General features: G+C 34.7%; 1 protein-coding gene and 1 pseudogene across 1 annotated transcript; both read left to right on the top strand.

The window, feature by feature from the left end:
- On the top strand, positions 1-1005 carry LOC122444265 (olfactory receptor 11H4-like). Its single transcript, XM_043473001.1, has one exon. The coding sequence runs from the start codon at positions 1-3 to the stop codon at positions 1003-1005; it is 1005 nt and encodes a 334-aa protein (XP_043328936.1).
- Positions 1006-2344: 1339 nt separating this feature from the next.
- On the top strand, positions 2345-4574 carry LOC122444264 (annotated as a pseudogene).
- The last annotated feature ends 7428 nt before the right edge of the window (positions 4575-12002 follow it).

Genomic DNA, 12002 nt, shown 5'->3' with positions numbered 1-12002 from the left:
ATGGAAATCTGTCATTCTTTTGCAGCTTTGAAAGCAAATAAGTATACCCATGTAGAGAATTGCTCTAGCCCTGTGAGTAAATTCATCCTTTTAGGCTTCCCTTATACTTGGGAAATTCGGATCCTCTGTTTCTCAGTTTTTTCTGGCACATATATTCTGACACTCATTGGAAATCTGTGCATTATCTGTGCTGTGAGGTGCGACCATCAACTGCAAACTCCAATGTACATCTTGCTGGCCAATTTTTCCTTCCTGGAGATCTGGTTTATCACCTCCACTGTCCCTAATATGCTAGCCAACTTTCTTTCTGAGACCAACACCATCTCCTTCTCTGGATGTTTCCTCCAGTTCTACTTCTTCTTCTCCATGGGCACCACTGAGACCCTCTTCTTGTCTGCCATGGCCTTTGACAGGTACCTTGCCATCTGCAGGCCCCTTCACTACCCCACTGTCATGACGGTGCAACGCTGCATCAGATTAGGAGCCTGCTGCTGTCTGTGTGGCTTCTTGTACTTCCTCTTGCCTATATATCTAATCTCTCAACTCCCCTTTTGTTGTCTCAATAAAATTGATCACTTCCTATGTGACCCAGGACCCCTTATAAAGCTGTCTTGTGTGCCAGCTCCTGTCACTGAGATCATCTGTGCCATCTACAATTCAGTCCTCATTTTCTCCACCTTACTCTTCATTACCAGCTCCTACACCCTGGTGATCAGAGCTGTGTTTAGGGTCCCCTCAGCAGAAGGCCGGCATAAGGCTTTCTCTACCTGTGGCTCCCATCTGTCTGTAGTGTCTCTGTTCTATGGCTCTATTATGGTCGTATATGTGAGCCCAACGGCAGGCAATCCAGCCGGGATTCAGAAATATGTGACTTTGTTTTATTCTGTGTTAACTCCACTGTTCAACCCCTTGATCTATAGTCTCCGGAATAAAGAGATGAAGGAGGCTCTGAGGAAATTATTTAAGACTGTGAGATTTAGGCAGAGGCCTGGCAGAAATCTTTGAAGAACTGGTGTTTGCAACTGAAATAATATATGTGAAATAAATGATTGAAAGATTAGCATTCAATTGTATTAACCACATTAGACAAATATATTTGGGGGAGGGAGAAGAACATAGTCAAATGTAATTAAATGTTTATTAAATTAACTGTGGCCGTCTGTCCATTTTTTTATTGTTTGAAAAAACTTACATTAATAGTAAACTTTTTTCATATTCAAATAAAAATAATCAAAGAAAATGTAATCAGTCATCTTCCTGGCATTCAGACTTAACACTAGCTAAAATTCTGATGTTACCATATCAGTTACACGTGTATACACAATAATCAAATCTTTATTACTAATATTTCTCTGGTAAGTCAAAAGTCATGCTAAATTTACAAAGCAACATTTAAATTTTAATTTCTATGTCAATATTAAAGACATGAAAAAATTAATTAACTTTATAAAAGTTCATTTATCATAATTGTACTTCCCACTTCCTCATCAAGATTTAGTTTAAATACTCAGAATTTGGATCCAGATGGTTGCCATTATTTCTCCATTATATGTTTAATTTAATAATTATTTTTAAAATAAATTCTCTATAAAATAAACCATACACTGCCTTTTCCTGATACGTCATTTGTGCATTCTACAAGCTAGAGATAACAGCCAGTGACCCTCAGGTATTGTTGCAATTACAGAAATTACTAGATTTGCTTTGCTAACTATGTCAGGAACAATAGCATCTCATACTGTCAGCCAGAATTTTCCTCATTCCACAAAAAGACCATGAATCCATTAGTTATTACTCCCCCTATCCTTCCTCTCTCCAGTCCTTGGAAACAATTAATCTACTTTCTGTTCTATAGATTTGCTTATTCTCAAAGTTTCATATAAATGGAATCATACAATATGTGTGACCTTTTGTGACCAACTTCTTTCACTTAACATAATGTGTACAAGATTCATTTTTGCTGGGCATGTTTATCTGTACTTTATTCCTTTTTATGGCTGAATAGCATTTCTTAGTATGGATATACCACATTTTATCTATTCAATAGTTGATAGACGTTTGAGTTGTTTCCATCATTGGTCTATTATGAATTATACATGTACAAGTTTTTGTGTGAACATATATTTTCATTTTGGGGGGTTTACTCCAGGGAGAGGAATTGCTGTGTCGTATGTTAACTATTTAATATTTTGAGGAATTGTCAGACTATTTTCCGAAGTGACTGTGCCATCTTTACTATCATATCAGCATAGTATGAAATGTATGGGGTTCATTTTCTCTGTATCCTCACCAACACTTGCTGTTTGCTCTTTCTTTTTTTTGTCCTTTGGCTATCCTTGTATATATGAAGAGGTATCTTATTGTGGTGCTCACTTGCATTTCCCTAATGATAAGGACGCTGATTATCTTTCAGTGTGCTTATTGGCCACTTGCATGTCTTCTCTGGGAATAATATATTCAAATCCCTGACAATTTTTAAAACATTAGCCTATTCATCTTTCTAATTCTCAACTGTAGAGTTCTTTATATATACTCTGGATATAAGTCACTTATTAGATAAATAATTTGCAAATATCTTTTATCAATCTGTGAGTTACATTTTTACTTTTATGATTGTCCTTTGAATTTTAATGAAGTCCAATTTATCTTTTTACCTTTTATCACTTGTGATGCTGGTTTCATATCTAAGAAATCTTTGCCTAATCGAAGGTCACAAAAACTACTACTATGCTTATTTATATATTTATTTTTTGTTATAGATGATTTTTTCCAACTTTTATATTAATTTTATATTTTAATAGGTATTTGTTAAGACCAGAGATCAAACACAAACTCCAAATCACTACTTTAAAAGTTTCTCAAGTATTTTATGGCATATCCAAATCTGTCAAAAAGTTTATGGGGCAATATGAGTCACAGCATACTTACTTATTTTTTGTTTTGCCGTCTTGATATTCCTGAAAAGATTGCTTTCTATCACACATTTTCAAAAGGAATCTATTTGATTATGTCCCTGAGATTATAAAATCTTGATCTAATCATTTTAAAGTAAATTATTTATATAATTCATAATTAAATAGTACCTTTCAGTGACATTTCAAGCATTATTTAGGGTAGGAAAAAAGAATGAGAAATAAATTACTTATATAAAAGAAAATAGGCAAATTGTGGAATATAGAGAATTAATGAAATGACTATAATAATTAAATAAATAATGTGTGACAATAAAGTTCTTTTCTTTAAATACATATAAAATATCAAATTGTATAGAAAAAAAACTTACTATGGCTAAATAGTTAAGAAGTTATAATAAGGGCAATTTTGATGGTGACCAAATTGCAGCAAAAATGTGCTTATTAATGCAGGATAAGAAGGAATTACAGTGGCTATTCAACTATCCATTCACTTTCATATGAGGAAAGCCCTTGGGGTAAAGAAAAGAAGACAGGGGAAACACACTAAATTCCTCAGCAACTAGACTCCAGGTAAATCCAGTAATCCAGTAAAGGTATTTTCCTGGAAAATAAAAAAAAGACTCATCCTTTAAATCTTCCTTCAGAATGTTGCTGATAAAGGATTGAAAGTGAAAAAAAGTGTAGTCGCTCAGTTGTGTCCAACTCTTTGTGACCCCATGGACTCTAGCCCTGGCTCCTCTGTCCATGGGATTCTCCAGGCAAGAATACCGGAGTGGGTTACCATACACTCCTCCAGAGAACCTTCCTGACCCAGGGATTGAAGCTGGGTCTCCCGCATTGCAAGCAGATTCTTTACCATCTGAGCCACCACTCTAAAAAGAACTTAGTACTTATTTGGAGGCATGGCTTTCTAGAAAATATCATGTAAGTTATACAGCTCTTGGGAATTTTACAATTAAAATGCTTCCAGTTGTGAAAAGAAACTTGTAAAATTCAATTAGAAACCTAAACTCTGTGGTAGGTGGTATGTCACTTCTGTGTCCAACATGCTCACTAACCTCTCTGAGACCTACAGCATCTTTTTCTCTGGCTGCTTCCTGAAGTTCTACTTATTCTCCATGGGCACCACCGAGACCTTCTTGTCTGCCTTGGACTTTGACAGGTACCTTGCCTCTGCAGGCCGCTACCCTTCCCCACTGTCATGACGGTACAATGCTATATCAATATGGGAGCCTGCTGCTGCGTGTGTTGCTTCTTGTACTTCCTCTTTTATTTACCTAATCTCTCAGCTCCAGTTTTGTTGTCTCAATAAGACTGATCACTATGTGAACCAGATCTCCTCATAAAGTTGTCCTTATGCCAACTCCTGTCACTGAGATCATCTGTGCTACCTGTAACTCAGTCATCATTTTCTCTACCTTACTCTTCATTTCCAGCTCCTATACCCTGGTGATCAGAGCTGGGCTTAGGGGCCTCTCAGCAAATAGGTGGTTTAAGGCTTTCTCTACGTGTGTCTCCCATCTGACTGTGCCGTCCCTATTCTCTGGCTCTATTGTGATTGTATATGTGAGGCCAAGAGCAGGGAATCTAAGAGACCCAGAAAAGTTTGAGTCAGTTTTATTCCATGTTAACTTCATTATTCAACTACTTGATCTATAGTATATCTCTAGAATAAAGAGGTGAAGGCAGATCTAATAAAATTACTTAGGACTGTAATATTTAACCAAAGGCCTGGAAGAAATCTTTGAAGAACTTGCATTGACAGCTGAAATGATATATGGAAAATAAATGAAGTATTAATATTCAACTGTATTAACTGAAGTAGAAAAATAACTTTCGGGAGGAGGAAGAACTAATTCAATGTAACAAAATGTTAATAAAGCTATGTTTATTTGTTCTTTTATTAGAGAAAAATTTGCATTAATAGTAAAATTTTTCAGGCAAATAAAAATAATCAGAAAAATAAGCTAATGATCAACTTGTTAGCATTCTGATTGAATGCTAGTTAATATTTTGCTACCAGTATCACACACATACACATACAATCTATCCTATTCTAAAATTATTACAAAATTTTCCAAGTGAGTCAATAGTTATTATACATGCTAAATTTATAAAACATTTAAATGTCATTGTGTCTATTAAAATATGACAAGCTGTATTCACTTTCTAATGAAAATTGATTTATTATAATTATATTTATTCCCAGTTTCTCAACAAGACTTAGTGAAAATATTCTTTAGTGTTTATCTCTAGATGGTTGCCATTAATTTTTGTCCACTATATATAAACTTTTAAGAATTGTTTTTGAAAGTGTTCTATTTAGGCTAGCCATGCATTGCCTTTTTCTAACATGCCATTTTTGCCTGCTATCGATTCAAATGTAATGGCTAGTGACTCCCAGGTACTGCAATGACAGATTGTGTTAGATTGCTCTATTAACTGTCTCGAGGACATTAGTGTGTCCTACTCCCAAGCAGAATTTTTTTCATCCCGTAAAGAAACCTTGGACCCAGTAACAATCACTCCCCACTCTTCCTTCTCTCTAATCCTGACATCCACTTTCCATTTCTGTGTATTTGTCTATTCTGGATGCAGTACTAATGGAATCATATGATATCTTGCTTTTTGTGACTTTTTTTTTCCCTTTACCACAATGTTCATATGTGTTGTAGCATGTACCATTACTTGATTCCTTTTTATAGCTGTATAGCATCCCATTGTATAGATATACCACTTTAGTTTATCCATTCAATAGTTATCCATTCAATAGTTAATAAATATTTGAATTGTTTCCATTTTGTGGCTATCATGAATAATGCTGCTGTGAATAGTTATTAGTAAGTTTTCATAAGAACATATTTTCATTTCCCTAATGTATATCCCTGAGAGAGGAATTGCTGTGTTATGTTAGCTCTATATTTAATATTTTGAAGAATTGTCAGACTGTTTTCTCAAAAGGCTGCACAGTTTTTCTATCACACTAGCAATGTATGTACTTTGGATTTCAAATTTCTGCATATCCTCACCAACACTTGTTATTTTTTTCCTGTTTACTTTAGCCATGCTAGGAGGCATGAAGTGGTATCTTATTGTGGTTTTTATTAGCATTTTCCCTAATTGCTAATGGTGTTGATCATCTTTTCATGTGCTTATTGGCCCTTTGTAAATCTTGGTTGGAAAAACATATATTCAAATCTTTTGATCATTTAAAAATTTTATTATTTGTCTTTTTATTGTTAAGTGATATAAGTTGTTAATGTTTTAGATATAATACCTTTATCATACATATGATTCACAAATATTTTCTTCGAATCTATAGACTCTCATTCAGTTCAGTTCAGTTCAGTCTCTCAGTCATGTCCGACTCTTTGCGACCCCATGAACCGCAGCACGTCAGGCCTCCCTGTCCATCACCAGTTCCCGGAGTCCACCCAAACCCATATCCATTGTGTCGGTGATGCCATCCAACCATCTCATCCTCTGTCGTCCCCTTCTCCTCCTGCCCTCAGTCTTTCCCAGCATCAGGGTCTTTCCCCATGAGTCAGATCTTCGCATCAGGTGGCCCAAGTATTGGAGTTTCAGCTTCAACATCAGTCCTTCCAATGAACACCCAGGACTGAACTCCTTTAGAATGGACTGGTTGGATCTTCTTGTAGTCCAAGAGACTCTCAAGAGTCTTCTCCAACACCACAGTTCAAAAGCATTAATTCTTCAGTGCTCAGCTATCTTTATAGTCCAACTCTTAGATCCATACACGACTACTGGAAAAACCATAGCCTTGACTAGACAGACCTTTATTGGCAAAGTAATGTCTCTGCTTTTTAATATGCTGTCTAGGTTGGTCATAACTTTCCTTCCAAGGAGCAAGCATCTTTTAATTTCATGACTGCAATCACCGTCCACAGTGATTTTGGAGCCCAGAAAAATAGTCAGCCACTGTTTCCACTGTTTCCCCATCTATTTGCCTTGAAGTGATGGGACCAGATGCCATGATCTTAGTTTTCTGAATGTTGAGCCTTAACCCAACTTTTTCACTCTCCTCTTTCACTTTCATCAAGAGACTCTTTAGTCTCATTACTTTCTTAAAATGTCCTCTGAAGTTTTAATTTTGGTGAAGTTCAATTTATCTACATTTTCCTTTTTCTAAATTTTTAAAAATTTGTATATAGTTTACATACAATATATTAGTTCAGGAATACTACATAGTGACTCATCATTTACATTTCCCTGGGTAGTATGATCATTTTAACAATATTAATTCTTCTGGTCCATAAGCATGATATATCTTTTTATTTGTTTTTGTATAATAGTCTTCAGTTTCTTTCATCAATGTCTTATAGTTTTCAGAATACACATTTTTTAACATCCTTAATTATATTTATTCCTAGGTATCTTATTCTTTTTTGTGCAATTTTAAATAAGACTGTTTTCTTAATTTCTCTTTCCAATGATTTGTTATTATTTTATAGAAACACAATATGTTTCTATATAGTACTGTGTGTCTTGCAACTTTACTGAATTCATTTATTAGTTCCAGAGTTTTTTGGTGGAGACTTTAGGATTTTCTATACATAGTATTATGTCATCTGCAAACAGTGACAGTTTTAATTCTTCCTTTCCTATTTGAAATCCTTTCATTTCTTTTCTTGTCTGATTGCTGTCATTAGGACTTCCAATACTATGCTGAATACAAGTGGCAGGAGTGGCATTCTTATCTTGTTCCTGATCTTGGAGGACATGATTTCAGCTTTCCACAATTGAATATAATGTGAGCTGTGGCCTTGAAATATACAGCCTTTATTATGTTAAGGCGTGTTCCTCCTATATCCATTTTGCAGAGAGATTTTTTCATAAATCGTTGTTAAATTTTGTCAAAAACTTTTTCTGTATGTATTGAGATGATCATATGGTTTATATTCTTCAATTTGCTAATGTAGTAAATCATTGATTTGTGGATAGTAAACCATCCTTGTGTCTCTGGGAAAAATCTCAATTCATCATGATGTATGATGCTTTCAATGTGTTCTTGAATTCAGTTTGCTAATATTGTGTTGAGAAGTTTTGCATTTGTGTGCGTTTGTTATATTGGCTATAATTTTTTGTAGTGTTTGTCTTTTTTTGGTATCTGAAATTGATGTTGGCCTTCTATAAGGAGTTAAGAAGTGCTCCTTTCTCTTCAATTTTTTGAAGTATTGTGAGAATTACAGGTGCTAACTCATCCTTAAACTTTGGGTAGAATTCACCTGTGAAGCCCTCCAGTCCTAAAATTTTGCTGAGATATTTTTAATTACAGATTCAGTTCTATTACTGGTAATCAATTTGTTCATAGTTTATATTTATTCCTGATTTAGTCTTGGGAGATTGTGCATTTATAGGAATTTATCCATTTCTTCTAGGTTGTCTAATTTATTGACATATAATCATTCATAATAATCTCTTATGATCCTTTGTATTTTTAGTGGTATTGGTTAGCTTTCATCTATGATTTTATTTGTGACTACTCTTTTTCTCTTGATTAGTCTGGCTAATTGTTTATCAATTTTTGTTTTTCTTTTCAAACAACCAGCTTTTACCTTTATTGATCTTTCTATTTTTGTTTTCAGTCACTATTTCATTATTTTTTCCCATTCTGTCATTTATTATCTTCTTCCTTCAACTAACTTTGCATTTTGTTTGTTTCTGTTTTCCAGTTACTTTACTTGTAAGGATTGATTGAGATTTTTCTTCTTTTCTTAGGTATTCTTGTACCACTATAAACATTTCTCTTTAGAATCATTCATCCTACATCCCATAAATGTTTTTTTAACTTTGTATCTAGCTTATTTACTTATTTTATTATTGGTGTATAATTGCTTACAATGTTGTATTACTTTCTTCTGTACAAAAATGTGAATCAGCAATAAGTATACATAAATCCTCTCTCTCTTGAATCTCTCTCCCACCCTTCTATGTCATCACAGGTTCCATAGATTTTGATTGATATGTTTCCATTTTCATTTTCCTCCAAGTTTTTTTTAGTGTGCTCTTTTATTTTTTCAATGACCCCCTTGATTATTTAGTAGTGTGTTGTTTAAATTCCATGTGTGTGGTTTTTGAAGCTTTTTTTTCCCCTTGTAATTTCATGGATCATGGTCAGAAAAGACAGTTGATATGAATTCAATATTCTTGAATTTGTGGAGACTTGTTTTGTGGCCTAGAAAGGTGATCTATCCTAGAGACTATTCCAAGTGCACTTGAAAGGAATGTATGTTCTTTTGCTTTTGGATAGAATTTTCTGTGTATATCTATTAAATCTAATTGTCTAATATGTCATTTAAAACAGGTGTTTCCCTATTAGTTTTCTGTCAGAATGATCTCCTCATTGATAAAACTGGGGTGTTAAGATCCCCTACTATTACTGAGGTTTTTTTTTTTTTTTTGTCTTTATATTTGCCCTATGTGTTTGCATGTGTGCATGCTCAGTCCCTTCAGTGGTGCCCAACTCTTTGTGACCCTATGAACTATAGCCCATAAGTCTCCTCTGTCCATGGAACTCTCCAGGCAAGAGAAAAGGAGTGGGTTGCCATGCCCTCCTCCAGGGGATCTTCCCGACCCAGGGGTCAAACCCACAACTATGTCTCTTGCATTAGCAGGCAGGTTAGATGCCTATATTTATAGTTGTTAAATCTTCTTTTTGGATTTTTCCCTTTGTCATTATGCAATGTACTTTTCTGTCTCTTGTTATAGTCTTTGTTTTAAGGTCTAAGTTTGTCTGATATAAATTTTACTATTCCAGTTTTTGTTTTGTTTCCATTTTCATGGAATACCTTTGTTAACTCCTCACTTTGACTATGTGCGTGTGTAGATCTGAACTGTGTCTGCTTAGGCAGCATATAGATGAGTCTTATTTTTCTTTATCCATTTAGCCACTCTGTGTCTTTTAATTGAAGCATTTAGTCCATTTACATTTAAAGTAATTATTAATAGGTATGTATTTATTGTCATTTGTTAATTGTTTGGGGGTTGTTTTTATAGTGGTTTTTGGTTCCTTTCTTCTTCTCTTCTTTTGTGATAGGATGATGGTCTTAATGTTTTGTTTGTGATTGCCATGAGGTTCATATATAACAGTATTTTCTATACAGGTATGTTTTTGAGTTGATGATCTCTTAAGTTTGAATGCATTCTAAGCACCTTCTTTTTACTCCTTCACATTTATGTTTTGTTTTTGACATCATATTTTTCATCTTTTTATATTACATATATATCCCTTAATTACTTATTATGATTATAGATACTTTTACCACTTCTGTCTTTTCACCTTCTTATTAGCTTTAAAAGTGATTGATCTACTTCCTTAACTATATTTTTGTTATTAGCAATGAGGGTTTTCCTTTCATAATATTCTTATGTCTATTCCTGGCCTTTTTTTTTTTTTTTGCTTAGTTGTTGTTGTTCAGTCACTATGTAGTGTCCAACTCTTTGCAACCCCATGAATGGCAGCATGCCAGACTTCCTGTCTTTCACTATCTCCCTGAGTTTGCTCAAACTCATGTTTATTGAGTCAGTGATGCCATCCAACCATCTCATCGTCTGTCACCCGCTTCTCCTCTTGCCCTCAATCTTTCCCAGCATCATCTTTTCCAATGAGTCAGCAAGGTTAGTGTTGATGAACTCTTAGCTTTTGCTTGTTGGTAAACCTCTTTATCTCTTTTGAATACAGTACAAGAGAAAAAACCAAAAATAGCATATAGTAGGAAATCCTAAAAAAATATTGATTTTGTAAGTGATTGGGGAAGGATAAATTCATGACTATTCCTAAGGCCTTGAAATAGGATTCTGTCATTTTCTGGACATGCATTAGGCAATATAAGAAATAAGATGTTAACTAAAGAAAAAGTCCACATAGAAATATGATAGTTTCTACCAAGTATCTATTTGAAAACTACCCTACCTATCTGAAGGGTTTCCCTAATAGCTCAGTTGGTAAAGAATCCACCTGCAATGCAGGACACCCTGGTTCGATTCCTAGGTCAGGAAGATCCACTGGAGAAGGGAAAGACTACCCATTCCAGTATTCTTGGGCTTCCATTGTGGCTCAGCTGATAAAGAATCCACCTATAATGTGGGAAACCTGGGTTCAATCCCTGGGTTGGAAAGATTCCCTGGGGAAGGAAAAGGCTACCCACTCCAGTGTTCTGGCCTAGAGAATTGCAAAGACTGCCTAGTCCATGCAGCTGCAAAGAGTTGGACACGACTGAATGACTTTCACTCCTATCTGAAAATACAGGAATCATGAAGACCTGGGGGATGTGTTTTATCTTAGAGACAGTCTCTCATCATTGTGAAGACAAGAGGTAGAGAATTATAATTCATCTCCGAAATTCTCCAGATTATTTTATCAGTATTAAACAGAAATTAAGATAACCAGATACAGAACACACTGGCATATTTATCTTCTGAATTATTTTCCATAAATAATGCATATTAAGCAACAACATTGAACAAGGATTTGTGAAAGTGTTGAATATAAATGCCTTCTGCTGTATAACCAGGCCATTTTATACCTTACTGCTGCTGCTGCGTCATGTCAGTCGCGTCCGACTCTCTGCAACCCCATAGACGGCAGCCCAACAGGCTCCGCCATCCCTGGGATTCTCCAGGCAAGAATTCTGGAGTGGGCTGCCATTTCCTTCTCCATTACACCTTATAGAGAATCAGAATTGTCTTCATGCTGTCAGTTACATAGTACAGTGAGAAATGCATTCTTACTTAAGTATATCATACATTATATATGTAAATAGATTTATTATCTCTATGATAAAGTGTTATGTACCTTTTATTACTCCAAAATTGGCATCTGAGCAGTAATATTTTGAGAGGGAAAGATACAGTTTAATTGCCACTTAAATATAAATTCCATTCTCAATGTTTTCAAAGGCTGTATCTTAAAGAGGTTAAATAAAAAGTAGGAAATAGAATTAGAAAAAAAGGAATAAAAGCACATATTTAGAGGAAGAAAGTATAAAAATAAGTAAAATTCATTCAATGTCTTTTTTATCATCATTACTCTTTAATTCAAGTTAATCAGTCCTCCTCATCGGTCAA

The sequence above is a fragment of the Cervus canadensis genome, chromosome 6, assembly GCF_019320065.1.
Source record: "Cervus canadensis isolate Bull #8, Minnesota chromosome 6, ASM1932006v1, whole genome shotgun sequence".
In the NCBI taxonomy this organism is placed as follows: Eukaryota; Metazoa; Chordata; class Mammalia; order Artiodactyla; family Cervidae; genus Cervus; species Cervus canadensis.
This window is presented reverse-complemented; position numbering and strand designations above follow the sequence as displayed.

Bases quoted from the DNA above. Each gene is read 5' to 3' on its own strand.
- LOC122444265 (XM_043473001.1), top strand. From the start codon at position 1: ATGGAAATCTGTCATTCTTTTGCAGCTTTGAAAGCAAATAAGTATACC.